This window comes from Chiloscyllium plagiosum, unplaced genomic scaffold (assembly GCF_037043375.1).
Source record: "Chiloscyllium plagiosum isolate Xiang-an unplaced genomic scaffold, Cpla_swu_hap1 HiC_scaffold_47, whole genome shotgun sequence".
Classification (NCBI taxonomy): Eukaryota; Metazoa; Chordata; class Chondrichthyes; order Orectolobiformes; family Hemiscylliidae; genus Chiloscyllium; species Chiloscyllium plagiosum.
Window position 1 is genome coordinate 21138715 of NW_028270185.1, and position 20113 is coordinate 21158827.

Genomic DNA, 20113 nt, shown 5'->3' on the forward strand with positions numbered 1-20113 from the left:
CCCCCCGGTCGTGGACTGGTCTTCCCGCGCCATCCTCTGGTCTGGGATTCGCCTCCACAGGACGCCCTCTGATCTGGAAGTTGCCTCCTCCATTCGACTCTGAGCAAGTTTAAAAACTTAAATTCTTTTTTAAACAAATTCAAGAAAAAAAAGAGAAAAAAAAGACTGGACAGAGCAGAGGAGCTCTGGCTGGAGCGTCCTTCTCTGCTGCCATCTGGGTGAGATTGTGGGTTGTTTTTGGAGGACGTAAGGAGGCTTCAAATTGATTTAGACAGGTTGACTGAATGAGCAAACAGATGGCAGAAACAGCACAACAAGGCGAAATGTGAAGTTATACACTTTGGAGTGAAAAACATAAAGGAAGAGTATTATTGAAATTGTGATATCTTGGTAAGTGTGGAAATCTGGCTGTACAGAGGGATCTGGGTGACCTTGTACACCAGTCATTGAAAGTAGCCATACAGGAGGAGTTAGCAATTAAAAAGACAAATGGTATATTGACATTGGCAAGAAGATTTGAGTTCAGAAGTTGGGAGGTCTAATTACAGATGAACAGGGCTTTGGTGAGGCCCCCACCTGGAGTATTGTGAACAGTTTTGATTACCCCCCCCCCCCCCCAGAAAAAATATACTTGCCATAGCAGGAGTTGCAGCAGGGGTCACTAAGCTGATACCAAGGATCATGGGACTGTTCTCTGAGAAGGGATTGGTTCGACTGAGCCTGTCTTCACTCGAGTTTAGAAGGATGATGTTGAAATGTATGTAATTCTAACAGGGCTGGACTGCAGGAAGGATGTTTCCCTTGATTGGTGGGATTGACAATGCAGTCACAGGATACAGGGGAGACTATTTAAGACAGAAAAGAGGAAAGACTTCTTCACCTGAAGACTAGTGACCCTGTGGAATTCTCTATCACCAAAGACTATGGAGGCAGAGTAACTGAATATATTCAAGAAAGGTGCGTTTTTTTTTAGATTTTAAAGGTACCAAGGGGTTGGACAGAAATTAGGAATATGGTACTGAGATGGAGGATCAGCCATGATCATATTGAATGGCCATGCAGGCTTGAAGGGACAAAAAAAACTGCAGATGCTGGTATCCAAGTTGGACAGGCAGGAAGCTGGAAGAACACAGCCAGCCAGGTAAAACCCTTCAGCCAGTCCTAAAGAAGAGGTTACACCTGAAATGTTGACGTTTCCACCTTCTGATGCTGCCTGGCTTGCCGTGTTCCTCCAGCCTCCTGCTTGTTTACCTATGCAGGCTTTAAGGGACAACTAGCCGACTCCTACTCCTGTTTTCTATGTTTGTAAACTTCTATCTAAGATGCTTCTCAAAACCACAACTTGACCAAATCTTGTGGTCCACCTAATGTGTCAATTATTTTTCTGAAATTGCACATTGAGCATTTACAGGATTTTGTTTCTTAAAGTGATGTTTGCATGCATACTGGAGTAGGGCTCCCTCATGGAGAGACTTCAGACCAGCCAGTGAATGGAAACATTGATAGGACCATGGTGAAGATTGTTCACCTGACACTCAGGTTAAAGCGGATGACTACTGAGCTTTGGACAGAGCTCGGTTTTAGCCATGCTGCACCTGACCTGTGAGCGTTTAATACAGGAGACTGGTTGCAAAGGGGGTGAAATTTTCCATCCCCAACAGAACATTTGTCATCCTAATGAGCGCACAACTTGGCTGCTGCAGCGAGAACTTGAGGCCTGTCCTCATTAAGATGAGAGATGTTCGCGCTGGTAATGGAACGCCTTCCTCCAGTCGCATTACCGTTAATAGAAGCCTTTCACTTGCACAGTGGTGGGATGGAGCAACCTCGCCTTCTAAGGCAGTGAAGTGCTTTGTGATCTGCACAGAGACTGAGGATCTTATATTGCCTTTAGACTGGTGCTGTTTGATTCGGATTCTGAAGAGCCAATTCTCTGTGAAATCGCTCCACTGCGAAATCTCACTGCACCCTCCCCGTGGATGTCTCAGTTAGATCTCTTCTGTCGGAGTCAATTTTGACACCGTTGGCTCAGCCAGTGAGTCGGGAGTTGTGATTGCAATTTATTCACAAACTTACAGTCCTGCAAATTCATGACTCAGCAGAGTCTCCGAACCCAAACTACAGCAGGCTCACTTCTCCAACTGAAACCTCCAGCACGGCAGCCCCCGGAACAATTGCTGGGGTAAATGGTCAGTCACTTGCAAGCTGACTGGGTCTTGTGGTGCTGCAGCTGGACTTTGGTCTGAGACTGGAGTAACAAGGGCAGCGTTCATTATGTAAAAATCCAAGTCGCTGGAATCAATCCACAAGAATCTCAATTTAAAGCAAGCTAATCTAACAGGAATGAAAAAAGAATCTTGTTAGTAATTAGTTGGACTCTGTGCATGTTCTTGTGAGCTGTACATGTTTCATTCACAAAGTGTAAGGCCAGTGTGACAAATGCATTTAGTATAAAGCAGAGAAGAGTTGGTCAGACCCACTGTGCTGTTACTGCAGCCGATGTCTGCATTTGTTATTCAAGACTAAATATTGGTTAAAGGATTGATTGTTACAGTCTGGAACACCACATAAATAATTTTAGAAGGCAGGTCGACAGATATTTCCAAGCGAGTGTACACGTTAAACAATATGTTGTGGGACTGCGGTGTTTTGTTAGGACAGGTGTGGAGGGTCAAATGGCTTTATTCATGACTGTCCGACTCTCCAGTTCCATGAACAGTGAAATGTCCGGCTGTCCTTGAAAGTGAACATGCAATTCCTGCAATTTCCCATCTGTGCAGTGCTCTGCTGAAAGGCTACGCTTACCTTTAGGCAGAAAGACTTGAATTTGTATAGCACCTTTCACAGCCTTAGGGTATCAAAGGCGGAATGTATCAACAAAGAGAGCCGCAGATCAGTCACGTAGGACTTTCTGGAATGCCATGGATTCATCACCCATACAAAAGCAAGGAGAAAGAATTTGCATTCATACAGCACCTCAGGGTGTCTCACAACCGACACAGTCATTTTGTAGAGAGGTACTTGCTGTGATGCAGAAAATGCAGCAGCCAAATGTCATGTGGACAGCAAGCTTCCAGGAATGACTGAGATAATCTCTTTTAGTGACAATCATGGCAGATCAGTGACACCAGTAAGAGAGGGGACAACGGACTGAAGGGGATTTCTGCTCTTGTCCTCTGACCAATGATCCCAGTCAGAACAGTGTGAGGCCAGTGTGATGTTTCCTGATGAAGGCCTTATGCCCGAAACGTCGATTCTCCTGCTCCTCGGATGCTGCCTGACCTGCTGCGCTTTTTCAGCACCACACTCTGGACTCTGATCTCTAGCATCTGCAGTCCTCACTTTCTCCTTGTATGGTTAAATAGCCTCCCCACAGTGATACCCAACTGAAAAGTGGGCAGCATGTTGATAGGTATCTAGCATTCGAAATGACCCACTACCTTTGGGAGCGGGGGTGGGGGTGAGGGGGGCAAAGTGTTCGTGATACCTTATTCTTACAAAGTCCAAATGGGCTGAACGGCCTTCTGGGTGTGATATGACAGGCTCTGAGTAAAAGCAAGATTCCGCGCTTGTTGTAAATGGAAACATAAGCAGAAAACGCTGAAGGAACTCAGCGCGTCTGGGCAGCGTCTCCGGATAGAGGGAGAAGTGAGCCCAAGTGTTTGGTGCTGGAAAAGCACAGCTGGTCGGGAAACATCTGAGGAACAGGAGAGGCGACGTTTCGACCATAAACTCTTCATCAGGAATCAGCTTATGTTCGAAACGTCGATGCTCCTGCTCCTCGGATGCTGCCTGACCTGCTGTGCTTTTCCAGCAACAATTCTGATCCCCAGTCCTCACTTTCTCCCGGATAGAGAAAGAAACGGAGTCTGATGTGATTCTTCTTCAGAACCACATTATGTCAGACTTGAGAAGTTAACTGCCAGACCTGCTGAGTTTCTCCAGTATTGTCTCTTTATTATGGCAAGGTCATTCGATCTAATTTCAACATCTACCCTTCCTTTTGGACTATAACCTGGTGTTGTGATTTTTAACCAAATAAACCTGTTGGACTATAACTTGGTGTTGTGTGATTTTTAACTAAGCGAGGAATTCCATCTCCTAGCTGGGGCCCCTTAATTCTTCGTCTGTCGCGTGTTTTCAGGGATTTAACTTGATTTTGCAACCGAAGTAAATATGATGTGCGAAAATAGTTTCTCACGCTGAGGTTCACATGTGGAACACACTGCTTGGAGTGGGGTAGAGGTATTGGAGAGCGTATTAGGGATGTTCAGGGGAATAGCATGAGTCGGACGGGCTGAATGGCTTCCCTCTGCACCCCACAGGCGGGTGATTCTGAGCTGAAGGCACGTTGTCAGGGGACAGACAGCTTGTCTCGAACGCCCCCCCCCCTTTTGTTTTTGTTTTGCTGACCTTATCGAGTTCCCGGGCCAGTGTCACCGTGTACCGAGAGGGGCTGCCTCTCGGCCTCCAGTGCCCACCCGTGAGAGCACAGGGGAGGAGTTACATGATGTCAGCTGAGAGGAGTTTCTCCACACAATGTCAGCCCCCAGTCTCCATCTCAGCAGCAGCGGGAAGGCAGAGCAGTGAGGAACTGCAGACACACCAGTGAGTACAGGACCGGCTTATTCTGCATACCCGTGCGCTGGGCTGCTTTGCTATCTAACTCCCTTCTCTTTCAATTTTATTTTTTGTTATTTAACCTATTTTTTTTCTAGTCAACCTGTTCAGAGGTATTATAACACCCCTCTGGGAGTTGAACCTGTTTGTCCTAATGCTGCATGGTTGTGATTACTCCGGTTTGACTGGGTCTGATTGCTGTGGGTTGGTTAAATGAGTAATTTTGCCCTTTCAGTGCGTCCCGGCCTTCAGACGCAAGTCGAGTTATCTAATATTTATTTGTGATTCTCTGTTGGACGTCCGTAGCACAAATCAGATCACTGTTCCAGCCCTTAATCTACCCCCCCATCCTCTCCCCATCATCCTCTCCCCATCATCCTCTTACCCCCCATCCTCTTACCCCCCATCCTCTTACCCCCCATCCTCTTACCCCCCATCCTCTTACCCCCCTCCCTCTTATCCCCCTCCCTCTTATCCCCCTCCTCACATCCTCTTACCCCCTCCTCACATCCTCTTACCCCCTCCTCACATCCTCTTATCCCCCTCCTCTCCTCTTCCCCCCCCCCCCCCCCCCTCTGTCTGCAGCATTTCACGATGCACGGAGCTGCCCTGAATTGGGGGGGGGGGGGGGGGGGAGGTTGAACAGAGCTGGTGGTGCAGTGCGTTGGTGCGATGTTCCAGAGATGCTTTGGGATGGGGTGGGATGGAGTGGGAGGGGCGGGGTGTCTCGGCTGTCACTCAGGATTCGCCTGCATCAGGAGCCGGGGGTGGGGGGGGGGGGGTGTGGGCGGGAGGGCGCAGTGACGGCCCACCGCAAACGGCAGACTGCTCCTTTCTGAGTCGCAATCCTAATGAGCTGTTTGTTATGTCTCAGCAAAACACCAAGCCGAGACTGAGAATAAACACAAGCTCCCGCCAGCCCCATTCTGTTTGCACCTCTCCAGAAGGTGAGGATGACTCTGGGTCGGGGCTCTCGGCTGAACAGCCACTTTCTCACGCCTGATCATGGGACTGGGCTGGGGGAGACTCCACTGTGGGACAGGTTTCAGCTCTCTCTGAAAAACACTCACGCTCACACATGTCACCACTGAATATATCCTTCCTAATCAACTTAGCACACCTCTGGAACAGGTGGGAGTTGAACTCAGGTTCCTGGGTAGCGGGCACTACCACTGCGCCACATGAGCATCCAGGAGTCACTGGGAGCCCAGCCTGTATGGTGCAGACCGCTCTCCCGGACAAGGTCACGTTTATCTCCGAGGTGATGCGCAATAAAACAACAGACCCTCTGCATTTGTATGGTGCCTTTCACTATACTCCAAACCTATACGCCAGTGGAAACACAACTGCCAATTTATACACAGCAATGTCCCAGCATTGATCAGGGTCACCTCATTTTGCCACGTTGAGGGATATCGTAAATATTGACCAGGCCACTCGGCAGCTCGCCATTTGCTGTTGTTTACCATAGAGGACAACGGGGACCTTTCTGAATCATCCTGAGAGGGCACATGGGGACACAGATGGCACCTCATGTATTCCCTAGGTACAGCACTGGCGTGTAAACCTGAATTAAATGGAGTGGGACTTCCCAACTAACATAGCCATTGGCTGACACTTAACCACAGGGCACGAGTATGACAGGATCATGGCACAAGCCTTTGTAGACCTGACATAGATCACAATAAACTGAATATTTCACACTGTCATACAGAAACAAGAAATACCGAGCCCGGAGGTGCAGGGGGAAGGATGGGAATGCAAAGACACTATTCTAAATAACGACAGGAATTCTTTTTGGTGTCCTGGCTGATATTAATATCTTAACTAACTCCAGTGAGTAATCCCAATTATTTGGATATCCTCTCCTTGCTGTTTGTAGGAGTTTGCTGTACATTACATTGGCTGCTGTGTTTGCTCCATTACAACAGTGCCCACATTTCAGAAATATTTGATTGGCTGTAAAACACTTGGGTTGTCTTGAGGGGCTATCTGAATATCGTTTGAGTATATACCATAACCATTGGCCCCTCCAACCTGGGTCAACATTCATTAAGATCATGGCTGCTCTGATGACTCCTCAGTCCTACCTACCCTCGAGAACCTTTCACTGCTCCTCTTACTTATCAAGAATCACTCCACCTCTGCCTTAAAAAAGACTGTTCCTCAGAAGGTGGTGAAAGCAGAGTCGCAAACACTCTGACCTTCTGTGAGAAAATAATTGTCCACTTCTCAGTCTTAACTGGGTGATCCTTTACTTTGAAATGCTGTCTTTCTTGATGTAGATCTAAGACCAGGTGAGTGGACCTCAACCTCCAACATTATAAGGGGGTGGGAGAGAGTGCGGGTGGGGGGGGGGGTGAAGGGGAAGTGTGAAGGGAATGGTTCACTTCAGAGCCTCTAGTTCCTGTGACCATGCTTCTTGTTGGCTGTCCTGTTCAAAACATAATAAAATGTCGTAACATGTTCTGCTCTTTGCTTTTCAACCCTTCCTGAAAGGTCACTGTCCTGTCTCATTGCCATCACCTGACTGTCCACAACAGGAATCACCATGGAGAACAACCTGGAAAACAATATGGAGCCTAAGTCGGAGCAGGATGAGATGCAGCGGTGCGCTGACCAGATCACGGATGAGGTGAGTGATGATCCACGGAGAAGGGACGTAGAGGTATCAGAGCCTGCCAAACCAGACAGGAACCTATTGAATGTTAGCGGAATCAAAATGAAGCAAAGCAACACTTGTGACCATTATAATTTGCATGATGCAGTAGGAGATTAAGGTGGATATAGAAATACAAAGAAGAGCTGAAAAGGAAGCCTAAAGACAGAGAGTGATTGAGAATGAGTTGGCAGTTCACATAAAAGGGATCCTAAAAGTCTCAAACAAACATTGAACTATATTGTAGAGTGTGAGTAGAATAATAAGGCTGATTGGAGACTGAAGGGGCATCCTGTGACAGCAAAATGCAGTCAGTCTGTTATCTTTGCTAGCAATGAGGCCTCCACGCAATTAACAGAAAAGGATGTGGGATAAGCTAAAACAGGATGAAGTGTAAGGGAACATGTAGTTCTCCAAGGAGATAAGGATGGGAAGAATCCCAGAACCCATGGGAAAGTACGGAAAATAATGGCAGCTCCGATGCTGTTTGGAAATTCTCCTCAATATGGAGGTGATGCCAGAAAAAAAAGACCTGTATTTTTATAGCACCTTCCCCAACCACGGGAGGTCTTAAAATGCTTTACAGCTAATTAAGTACTTTTAAAATGTGGTCACTGTACACTCCTGGCATTACAGATCGTCCATGTACAGCTAGCTTCCCACCCAAACAGCAAGTGTGCAAATGACCAGATCATCTGTTTTCATGTTAAAATAAAATATTGCGGATGCTGGAGATCTGAAATAAAAACAAAAACTGCTGGAAAAAGTCAGCAGATTAGATTACTTACAGTGTGGAAACAGGCCCTTCAGCCCAACAAGTCCACACCGACCCACCGAAGCACAACCCACGCCCCTACACCTAACACTACGGGCAATTTAGCATGGCCAATTCACCTAACCTGCACGTGTTTGAACTATGGGAGGAAACCGGAGCACCCGGAGAAAACCCACGCAGACACGGGGAGAACGTGCAAACTCCACACAGTCAGTCGCCTGAGGCGGGAATTGAACCCAGGTCTCTGGCGCTGTGAGGCAGCAGTGCTAACCACTGTGCCACCGTGCAGATCTGGCAGCATCTGTTTCAAAAAGAGTTATATTGGATTTGAACCATTGACTCCGTTTCTGTCTCCACAGAATGCTGCCAGATCTGGTCGTGTTGATGTTGATTTGGGGATCAACATTGGCCAGGATACTGGGGAGAGTTCCCTTGCTCTCCTTCAAAATAACGCCATGGAATCTTTTCCACTCACCTGGGCAGGCACAAGGGCCTGACAGGGGGTGGGAGGGCTGTTATGTCCGATGAGAGATATGGAGGTCTCCTGACGAGAGGAAAGAGGGGAATGAGGAGAGGAGGTGACTTCAGCTCAAGATATTGGAGGGATGTGAGGAATCTGGGGAAGGTATATTTTGGGGTGTGTGGTAAGTTGGAGTGGGGGCCCGAGTATAATAATTACCCAGGAGTTACACTAGGACTTAGCTATCTGAGAAAAAACAAAGAACTGTGTACGCTGGAAATTAGAAACAAGAGAGAAATTGCTGGAAAAACTCAGCAGGTCTGGCAGCATCTGTGGAGAGAAAGCTAAGTTAATGTTTCGGGTCCAGTGACCCTTTTATTTATCTGATTTTTATTGGATAACTACTAACTGCACTCGAACCTTCCGAATGCTCTGATTTAAATGGATACTTTTGAACAGGGTAACTGACCAATGTTCAATTTCCCTTGGAGTTTGTGGCATTAGGGATTCCACAGCATCCTGATGTATGACAGAAATTGCTGGAGAAACTCAATAAGTCTGTGGAGAAAAAACAGACTCAGTGTTTCTGATGAAGGATCATTATCCCAAAACTTTGACTGCGTTCTCTCTACAGATGCTGCCAGACCTGCTGAGCTTCTCCAGCAATTTCCATTTTCGTTTCCGATTTCCAGCATCCAATGTTCTTGGTTTTACCCTGATGAACAACTCCTGTCAACACGGCTATTTAATCATAGTCTTGTGACTCAGAGGCAATTAATTGTGCCTCAACTGACACAGCAAAATAATCAGAGGGTTTCGAAGGTTGCTGTCCAGTTCAAAAAAGGAGAGAGAGTGAAAACCTCAGCAACCACAAACCACTCACAAAGTCAGGAAGCATCCTGCAGAGAGAGAGAAAAGTGCAGCCAACTTTTCAGATTCTGACCTGTCATTTGTATTGATGAAATGTTTGCAAATAATAATCAAGGATCATGTTTGGCATTTGGAGAAGTGCAGCCTAATAAATGAAAAGAATCGTAGAATTCCTGCAATGTGGACAGAGGCCATTTGGCCCATCAAGTCCACATCGAGCCTCCGAAGAGCATCCCACCCTATACCTGTAATCATGTATTTCCAATGGCTAATCCACATAACCTGCACACCCGGGGCACTATGGGTAATTCGGCATGGCCAATCCACCTCACCTGCACATCTTTGGACTCTGGGCAGAAACCTGAGCACCTGGAGGAAAACCAGGCAGACACAGGGAGAATGTGCACATTCCACACGGACAGTTGCCCAAGTGTGGAATTGAACCCAGATCCCTTTTGCTGTCACTGTGAGGCAGTAATGCTAAACACTGAGCCACTAGGCCCCTCCTCCCCAAATACATTCCAGAAGCTTGACACCACCCAGGACAAACTGGCCACAGGATTTGCACCACATTCACAAACAACCACTCCCTCCGGTATCAACGCTCAGTAGCTTCAGTGTATACTATCTCCAAGTGCACTGCAGTTAATCCTTTGATAGCTTCTTGCAAAACCAGGATCTCTACCACCTAGAAGGACAGGGTAGCAGCTACATGGCAACACTGCCTTTGGCAGATTCCTATCTGAGCCACTCACCATCCTGACTTGGAAATACATTGCCATCTCTTCACTATTGCTTGGTCAAAATCTCAGAATTCCCTCCCTGAGGGCATTGTAGGTATATCCACAGTACATGGACTGCTGTGGTTTAATAAGGCAGCCTCTACCCTCTACCAGGGGTATCTAGGGGTGGGCTATAAATGCTGAGTAAACCATGACACCCACATCCCACAGGCAAGTAAAAATAAAGTTACATGCCGACTTGGATATACAGAATACCATTGTTGTGGTTGTGTTCGCCGAGCTGGGAATTTGTGTTGCAGACGTTTCGTCCCCTGTCTAGGTGACATCCTCAGTGCTTGGGAGCCTCCTGTGAAGCGCTTCTGTGATCTTTCCTCCGTCATTTGTAGTGGTTTGAATCTGCCGCTTCCGGTTGTCAGATCCAGCTGTCCGCTGCAGTGGCCGATATATTGGGTCCAGGTCGATGTGCTTATTGATTGAATCGGTGGATGAGTGCCATGCCTCTAGGAATTCCCTGGCTGTTCTCTGTTTGGCTTGTCCTATAATAGTAGTGTTGTCCCAGTCGAATTCGTGTTGCTTGTCCACAGATTCAATCAATAAGCACATCGACCTGGACCCAATATACCGACCACTGCAGCGGACAGCTGGAACTGACAACCGGAAGAGGCAGATACAAACCACTACAAATGCCGGAGGAAAGATCACAGAAGCGCTTCACAGGAGGCTCCCAAGCACTGAGGATGTTACCTAGACAAGGGACAAAATGTCTGCATCACAAATTCCCAGCTCGGCGAACACAACCTCAACAACGAGCAACCGAGCTACAAATCTTCTCACAAACTTTGGGAATACTGTTTCATGAAAATCAGAAATAAAACAGTTAGGACAATATTAATGGAAAGTAGTCTAAATTCTGAATGCAGTCTGAGATTCTGTTGTTCTATCTATAGTATCTAAAATGGTGATCAGTTCAGGATTCATAAGTGGAGTTCAAGCTCAGCCCTGATTACAAGGAGCATCAGTTTTAAAACTGGGACAAAGCAGATTAAGGTTTTCAGCTATCAGGCTATCCACTAAAGGGAAAGCTAAGGGGTGACCCAGAACAGGTCTTCAAACTTCAAAAGGCATTCACTTGGGTAGATGCAAGAGTATGCAAAATGAGGCTCACAAATATGATGCAGTCACTCATAAATACAATCAGAAATTCAGCAAAATATCTTTACTCTGAAGGGTGAGGATGTGAAGCTTGTTACTACAAGATAGATGCATTAAACATGAACATAGATGCATTAAGAGAAGTCAAATAGACATGAGAGAAAGGGATCAAAGGATGTGCTTCATGGGTGAGATGCAATTGGATGGATGATGGCATTTCAGTATAAAAGATAAAAGAACAGCAGAAATGAGTTGTATCGGATGGCCTTTTCGTATGCTGTTAATCACAAACAGAATCTGATAAAAGTCAATTATTGAATAAACCTCTAGGCCAGATAGTGGTGATAAATTTACTGGCTATTGGATATTTTGACAGTTTGTGAGGTTAGAGGGCGGATAGGTGTGATCAAAGTGGGAATGATATCCATATCTGAAAAACGTTCCTTCCCTCTTTTCTACGACCTTTCCCACTCTGTCCATTCCGTGTCTCATCCTAGTTATTTCAGAAACTACAGTTGCTATTGTTCTTTTTGGAACCTGTAGTCTCAATGTTAATATGACCATTTATCAGTCCCAGCATAACACTGGAGGATTGGGGCATATCAGAGCGTGGGGTATCACTTAGCTTCTTGAGAATTGCCAGAAAAGTAGCAAATCCCCAGTAAATTTACTAAGTTTGAAATTATTTCATTTAGTTTTCCCTGCTATGAAATAGAAATGATTTAACGAAATCGAATCACCAAGTACAGTTCTATTATTTATCGGTTTATCTAGAGGAAGATAGTACTGTGATGGTAATCTCATGGGACCAGTAATCCAGAGGCCGGGGCAATACTCTGGAAACATGGGTTCAATCCCCTGTGGCAGTTAGTGCAATTTTAGTCCGAGTAATGTTGAAACTCATAGTTTGATGTTAAAAAATTGGTCACCAGTATCTCATAGAGTCATAGGGATGTACAGCATGGAAACAGACCCTTCGCTCCAACCTGCCCATGCCGACCAGATATCCCAACCCAATCTAGTCCCACCTGCCAGCACCCGGCCCATATCCCTCCAAACCCTTCCTATTCATATACCTATCCAAATGCCTCTGAAATGTTGCAATTGTATCAGCTTCCACCACTTCCTCTGGCAGCTCATTCCATACACATTCCACCCTCTGCGTGAAAAAGTTGCCCCTTAGGTCCCTTTTATATCTTTCCCCTCTCACCCTAAACCTATGCCCTCTAGTTCTGGACTCCCCGACCCCACGGAAAAGATTTTGCCTATTTATCCTATCCATGCCCCTCATAATTTTGTAAACCTCTATAAGGTCACCCCTTGGCCTCCGACGCTCCAGGGAAAACAGCCCCAGCCTGTTCAGCCTCTCCCTGTAGCTCAAATCCTCCAACCCTGGCAACATCCTTGTAAACCTTTTCTGAACCCTTTCAAGTTTCACAACATCTTTCTGATAGGAAGGAGACCAGAATTGCATGCAATATTCCAACAGTGGCCTAACCAATGTCCTGTACAGCCGCAACATGACCTCCCAACTCCTGTACTCAATACTCTGACCAATAAAGGAAAGCATATCAAACGCCTTCTTCACTATTCTATCTACCTGCGACTCCACTTTCAAGGAACTATGAACCTGTACACCAAGGTCTCTTTGTTCAGCAACACCCCCTAGGACCTTACCATTAAGTGTATAAGTCCTGCTAAGATTTGCTTTCCCAAAATGCAGCATCTCGCATTTATCTGAATTAAACTCCATCTGCCAATTCTCAGCCCACTGGCCCATCTGGTCCAGATCCTGTTGTAATCTGAGGTAATCTTTGCTGTCCACTATACCTCCAATTTCGGTGTCATCTGCAAACTTACTAACTGTACTTCTTATGCTCGCATCCAAATCATTTACGTAAATGACAAAGAGTAGAGGGCCCAGCACCGATCCTTGTGGCACTCCACTGGTCACAGGCCTCCAGTCTGAAAAACAATCCTCCACCACTACCCTCTGTCTTCTACCTTTGAACCAGTTCTGTATCCAAATGGCTAGTTCTCCCTGTATTCCATGAGATCTAACCTTGCTAATCAGTCTCCCATGGGGAACCTTGTCGAACGCCTTACTGAAGTCCATATAGATCACATCTACTGCTCTGCCCTCATCAATCCTCTTTGTTACTTCTTCAAAAAACTCAATCAAGTTTGTGAGACATGATTTTCCACGCACAAATCCATGTTGACTATTCCTAATCAGTCCTTCTGTTAGGGAAGTAGATATATTATCTGTGTCTGACCCATAGCAAAGTAGTTGATTCTTAACTGTCCATTGAAATGTCCTAACATTTAATTCAAGAGGAATTAGGGTTGGGCAACATATCGTGAAAGAATAGCAAAACATGAATTCCTTGTCTTGCTTTCAACTCTTAGAACTTGCTGAATTTGTTTTGCTGGGAGGTAAGGAAATTAAGGGAAGTCTTGTATCCAACCAGGACTTGACAGTCAAAGAGTTTTGCCATATCGATTTTGTCTTATCGTTTACCAACCAGGATTTGACAGTCAAAGAGACAGTCAATGTGTTAATACACAGCCATACAGATTGCAGATCAACTTGCAAGTGCTTCCAACACATGCAAATGGAAGGCAGTAAAAGGAGGAAAGATTCCTGGTCAATCATGTAATAGAGAGAACATAGCTCCAGAGTACAACGTCAGGAGTGAGATAGAATACGCCCCAGTTGCCTGGGATGAGTACAGCTCCAAAAATACTTAAGCTCAACACTATCCAGGACAAACCTCTATAAGCATTCATTCCCTGTCTGTTGTCATGGCAACTTGGATTCCTTGAAAGAGCAGTTACCTGGCCAGCTGGTGTGAATCAGTTCGAGTTGAGGTGGATTCAGGTATTGCCTCCTTGCCCTACCCCAGGTAGAGATTGTGGAGGCATACACAATCATCACTTGCTGATGTAAAAGCACTGTCACCTTCCAGGGAACCCTTAACCTGTGTCACCCCAACTGGGCTCTCCATTTCTCTAACTTTGGCCGCCTATGACCCAGCCTTGGCCCCATCATTACACGATGTGGTAGGTTGATGGTTATGCCAATATTCTAGTAAGTTGCTTGATGTAAGTTCAAATCCTTTCATGTCTAATTATGAAATAAAAACAGAGTGCTGGAGAAACTGAGCCGGTCTGGCAACATCTGTGGAGAGAAAAACTGTGTTAACATTTTGAAACTAATACAATTCTTCTTTGAAACTGACTTGTTTCAGCAAGGTGTGGGCTCAAATCTCACTCTTCACAGGTTCACTGTCATTCCAGTGTTGTACAGAGAGAGTGCTGCACTGTTGGAGATGTTACCTTCCAGAGGAATTAAACTTCAGCCCTCTCAGGTCTTCCTGTAAAAGATCCCTTGCCTCTATGTCAAAGAACAGCAGAGGAGTTATCTCTGGATGTCCTGGCTAAAATATCTCAATCCATATGACAAAAACAAATTCGCTGGTCTTGGCAAACTGCTTCTTTTTTTGGAGCTTGCTGTATACAAATTATTGCTGTTTCCTGCATCGTTACAGTGACTGCATTTCAAAATGAAGCCAGTTCATTGGCTGCGGTGTGCTTTCTGACAACCTCAGTTTCTGAAAGCTGCCATATTTTGATTCGTTCCCTGTGTCAGTCTGCCTTTTTAGCCTCTCTGTTTTACTCTAAGACTGAACTTAAAATCTCTCTTTTGGAACAAAAGTTTGATAATCTGAGGCATTTGGAGGGTTGATCAGTAAGTTACATGGGCAGATGATACGAAAATTGGTGGGGTGGTGAAAAGAGAGAAGGATGAAATTTGGTAATGGGAGGATGTAGGCAGGTTGGCTAAGTGCACTGATCAGTGTAAATGGAATTGAATCCAGTTTCAGCCATCTTCAGCTGCTTCATCAATTACCTTCCCTTCATCATCAGGCTAGAAATGGCGATGTTCACCAATGTTGTGCAATGGTCAGCACAGTTCATAATTCCTCTGATACAGATGCCGTCAATATTTATATGTAGCAAGACCTGAACAATATCCAGGCTTGGGCTGACAAGCAGCAAGTAACATTTGTGCCAACAAATGCCAGGCAATGACCATCTCCAATAAGAGGCAATCTAACGATTGCTTCTTGACGTTCAATGATGTTACCATCACTGAATTCCCACTATCAATATCCTGAGGGTTACTATTGACCTGAAACTAAACTGGGCTCACCATGTAGTTACAGCAGCTACCAAGAGCAGGTTAGAGGCAAGGAACCCTGCACCAAATAATTCACCACCTGCCCCACCAAAAACTGTCCATCACCCACAAAGCACAAGTCAGGAGTGAGATAGAATACGCCCCAGTTGCCTGGGATGTGTACAGCTCCAAAAATACTTAAGCTCAACACTATCCAGGACAAACCTCTATAAGCATTCATTCCCTATACCACTGACACTCAGTAGCAGTAGAATGTGCTAGTTATAAGATGCACAAAAAAATCACCATATATCCTTAGTCAGGACCTTCCAAACCTACTTCCATTTAGAAGGACAAGGTCAGTGAATACATAGGAAAACCATCACCTGCAAGTTCCCCTCCAAGTCACTCACCATTCTGACTTTGAAATGTATTCCCTTTCCATCACTGTTGCTGAGTCGAAATCCCAGAATTCCATCCCTAATGGCATGTGGTTCTCCCTCCAGCTGTGGACTGCAGCAGTTCAAGAAGGCAGCTTACCACCACCACCACCTCAATGGCAACTAGGGATGGGCAAACAAATCTAGCTGGCCAGGCAGCCTGCTCAGGTTGAACAGTGAGGTGATACACTTGGGAAGGACAGTTAAGACAAGGGGACACATGCACTGAGAATCAGAGGCACCTTGGTGTGCATGTCCACTAATCCCTTAAGGTAGCAGGACAGGTAGATAGAGTGGATGAGAAGGCCTAGGGATACTTACTTTTAATAGCTGAGGCATAGTGTGTAAGAACAGGGCGGTTGTCATAATTAATGAAACATTGGTTATTTTCCTTGTTTTCCTTGGAGCAGAGGAGACTGAATTGGGTCTAGATTGAGATGTATACATTTCTGAGGGCATAGATATTGTAGAAAGGAAGACATATTTAGCCTTAGGGATCAATGACCAGAGGTCACAGGTTTATGGTAAAGGCAGGAGCATTAGAGGATGAGGAAATTTTTTTTTGTTCAGATGGTGATGAGAATCTGGAAATGACTGCCTGAAAGGGTGGCAGAGAGAGAGAGAGAGATTCTTGTAACATTTAACAAATGTTTAGATGTGCACTTGTGATCCCAAGACATACATGACTATGGGCCAAGAGCTAGACTTGGGATTAGAACAGTTAGGTGGTTGTTTCCGACTGACACAGACTTGATGGGCTGAAGGGCCTTATTCTGTGCTGTAACCCTCAATAATCTGTCCTGTTGTCTCTCTCTCTTTAACACATTGGTTGTTGGCCAACAAAACTGACATTCTGAAGCACCTTGTGCTACATAAAAGTGTTAGATAAATGCAAGTTGTTGTACCCTTCTACCTTCCGCCCCTTCTTTAGCTGCTTCCCATTCACTTGCTTTGTTTCTCCTTCTCTTGCAATTATCTTTTATCTGATATTATTTTCACACTATCGCTTTCCCTATTCTTTTATTTCTGAGTGCTTATTCATTTTGAGGTTGAAAAATGGACCTAATCGGTTTTCAGGAATCAGTTTTCTGCATTGGGGTAGAACATGAATGCTTTTGACCAAGCTTGTCCAGGGCACTGCAATATTCATATATATGCCCCTGTTCCTACTCATTTCCAGCATTTGTTTCCCATTAGTGCTCAGTCAAGCAATGCATTCATTTCAGAACTCTCAAATCTCTTCATGGTGTCACTTCTCTCTATCTCTGTAACTACATCCAACTTCTTCCTGAAATCGCTGCCCTCACCCAGTTCTGGTCTATTGTATGTCACTGAAGTCCTCCACCCCGAAGCTCTGGAGTTTGCTCCAGAAATGTCTCCGCTTTCTACCCCTGTCTTCGTCTGGATGGCATTTTGTGAATACGTTTTTGGTTACCTGTTCTGAAGCTTCTGTATGTGGGCTGATGATAGTTCCATGAGGTGCTCTGCATTGTATTCCCTAGTTAACAGCGTTATATAAATGCACAGTGTTGTTGTTGTTGAATGTATGATCTTTAGAAGCTGAACATCTTATGGTGTCTTACTATTGGATTTAAATGTCACCATTTCTCCCAAAGTAAACCAACAGTGGTACTGCATTGCTGCTATGGATAGGGAAGGGGACATTCCTCACCTACATGCCTGTCATGCGTATGTCAGTTCCTTGCAAGAACAGTTCAGTTGGTTTCTTCTCTTTCCTCATTGCCTAGCATGTGTTTCTTCACTGTTTCAAATGTTTATTTAATTTCCTTTTGAAAGTTGTTATTGTGTCAGTTTCCACCCCATGATGTCCTTGGGGCAAGTAAATGCCTCTGTGACTCTGCTTGTACATGATTTATGAAACATGGTTTTTGTCATATGAACCGTGATGAAAATCTCACACCAGGATTTGTCTGCTGTTGACAATTCTTTTGTGACTTATCCGGCATTGAAATATCATTGAACCAATGAGTGGCAGTGTTGCTCAGCAAGAAAGCCAATCATGAATCCAAGCGGCTGACGCAGCTAATGAATATTAACCAGTTCCATATAAAAAATTAATAACGGTCCATTAGTAACAGTCTAGCAGGCTTTCAGAGGCGGATTGCTCTGAATAGCAATGAGCTGCTTTGAAGGGCTGTGAAAGAAACAGCTCCATGTTAACAGCCAAGTCAACAAGCTTTCTGCAGCTCACAGCCAATTGGCTATGTCGCCTGAATTCTGAGCAAGGAGTCTCCCATCTGACTTGAAGGCCTGAATTTCAATGAGCTTTTTATTGGACAAATGCCATTTGCAGAATCATTTCCTGAGAGTTGCAAAGTCAGTGACCGCAGTTTACCGTAGCTCAAGATGAGCAAAGCAGAATTGATGACCAATGGTGTAGATTTTAAGGATGCTATTGTAAAGAAAGAACTTGCATTTATATAGAGCTTTTTGGATGCCTGAAAGTATGTTACACCATACAAGAAATCACTGCTGTATTGTGGAAGGAAGAGCAGCTGAGTTGTGCATAGGAAGCTCCCGCAAACAGTAAAGCAGCAGTGACCAGATAATCTGTTTTAGTGACTTTGGTCAGGGCACTGGAGGAATCTCCACCACTTTGCCTTAAAATGCAGCAGTACCATTAGATCTCATATGCAATGTTTCCTCTAATTTTTGTTTTCCTGCTGTGTGAATCTTTGACCTTGGTGTGTGGCAGCAGAAGATAATATACAACACACCAACCAGCATGTCCTGGACCTCCCAGTGCCTACAGACAGATGACCACAACCCCCCAGCCCAACGAGATTCGATATCTCTTGAAAGGCAGCAGCTTGAACATTGTGGCTGTCACTTTATTAATATAGTGGAGCATCAGTATCTGGTTGGAGGCTTGGTATTCCCACCAGTCAGAGATGAGATTATAGCCCACTGAGACACAGCTCGTAGGCCGACTTGTTGGTGTGGGCCTACATAACAAGGCAAATAGTTTGACAGGGCCAGCTACAGGATTCTCTTCTGTCAATATTGTGGCAAAGGAAGCAGAAGTAGATGGTGGGAAAAGGTCAGTGCAAACAGGGCTATGAGTAATGTGGAGGGATATCATTAAAAGTGGGGTGAATGTTCTGGAGGACATCAATGCCAGCCCAAGACACCGTAAAGTAGGCCCATCCCCACAGCATAGAGAGAGTTGGATCCAGTTTGGAGATCTCCTCGGGCTGTAGTTTAGGACAATGCAGTTTGGAGATCTCCTCGGGCTGTAGTTTAGGACAATGCAGATTGGAGATCTCCTCGGGCTGTAGTTTAGGACAATGCAGATTGGAGATATCCTCGGGCTGTAGTTTAGGACAATGCAGATTGGAGATCTCCTCGGGCTGTAGTTTAGGACAATGCAGATTGGAGATCTCCATGGGCTGTAGTTAGTGACAATGCAGATTGGAGATCTCCTCGGGCTGTAGTTAGTGACAATGCAGATTGGAGATCTCCTCGGGGTGTAGTTTAGGACAATGCAGATTGGAGATCTCCACAGGCTGTAGTTTAGGACAATGCCGATTGGAGATATCCTCGGGGTGTAGTTTAGGACAATGCCGATTGGAGATCTCCTCGGGCTGTAGTTTAGGACAATGCAGTTTGGAGATCTCCTCGGGCTGTAGTTTAGGACAATGCAGATTGGAGATATCCTCGGGCTGTAGTTTAGGACAATGCAGATTGGAGATCTCCATGGGCTGTAGTTAGTGACAATGCAGATTGGAGATCTCCATGGGCTGTAGTTAGTGACAATGCCGATTGGAAATATCCTCGGGCTGTAGTTTAGGACAATGCAGATTGGAGATCTCCTCGGGCTGTAGTTTAGGACAATGCAGTTTTGAGATCTCCTCGGGCTGTAGTTTAGGACAATGCAGATTGGAGATCTCCATGGGCTGTAGTTAGTGACAATGCAGATTGGAGATCTCCATGGGCTGTAGTTAGTGACAATGCCGATTGGAGATATCCTCGGGCTGTAGTTTAGGACAATGCAGTTTGGAGATCTCCTCGGGCTGTAGTTTAGGACAATGCAGTTTGGAGATCTCCTCGGGCTGTAGTTTAGGACAATGCAGTTTGGAGATCTCCATGGGCTGTAGTTTAGGACAATGCAGATTGGAGATCTCCTCGGGCTGTAGTTTAGGACAATGCAGATTGGAGATCTCCTCAGGCTGTAGTTTAGGACAATGCAG

General features: G+C 45.4%; 1 protein-coding gene across 2 annotated transcripts in view; it reads left to right on the forward strand.

Moving 5' to 3' along the window:
- Positions 1–20113, forward strand: part of LOC122542899 (synaptosomal-associated protein 25) — a 197639-nt gene that overhangs the window by 80365 nt on the left and 97161 nt on the right. The window contains exons 1-2 of one of the 2 annotated variants that reach the window (XM_043681032.2): positions 4550–4608; positions 7120–7255. In XM_043681032.2, coding sequence (XP_043536967.1) covers positions 7172–7255 — 84 coding nt within the window. In that variant the 5' untranslated portion in view covers positions 4550–4608; positions 7120–7171. Of the gene's footprint in view, positions 1–4549; positions 4609–7119; positions 7256–20113 lie in introns of those variants that run through there. The other variant, XM_043681033.2, reaches the window with a different exon arrangement.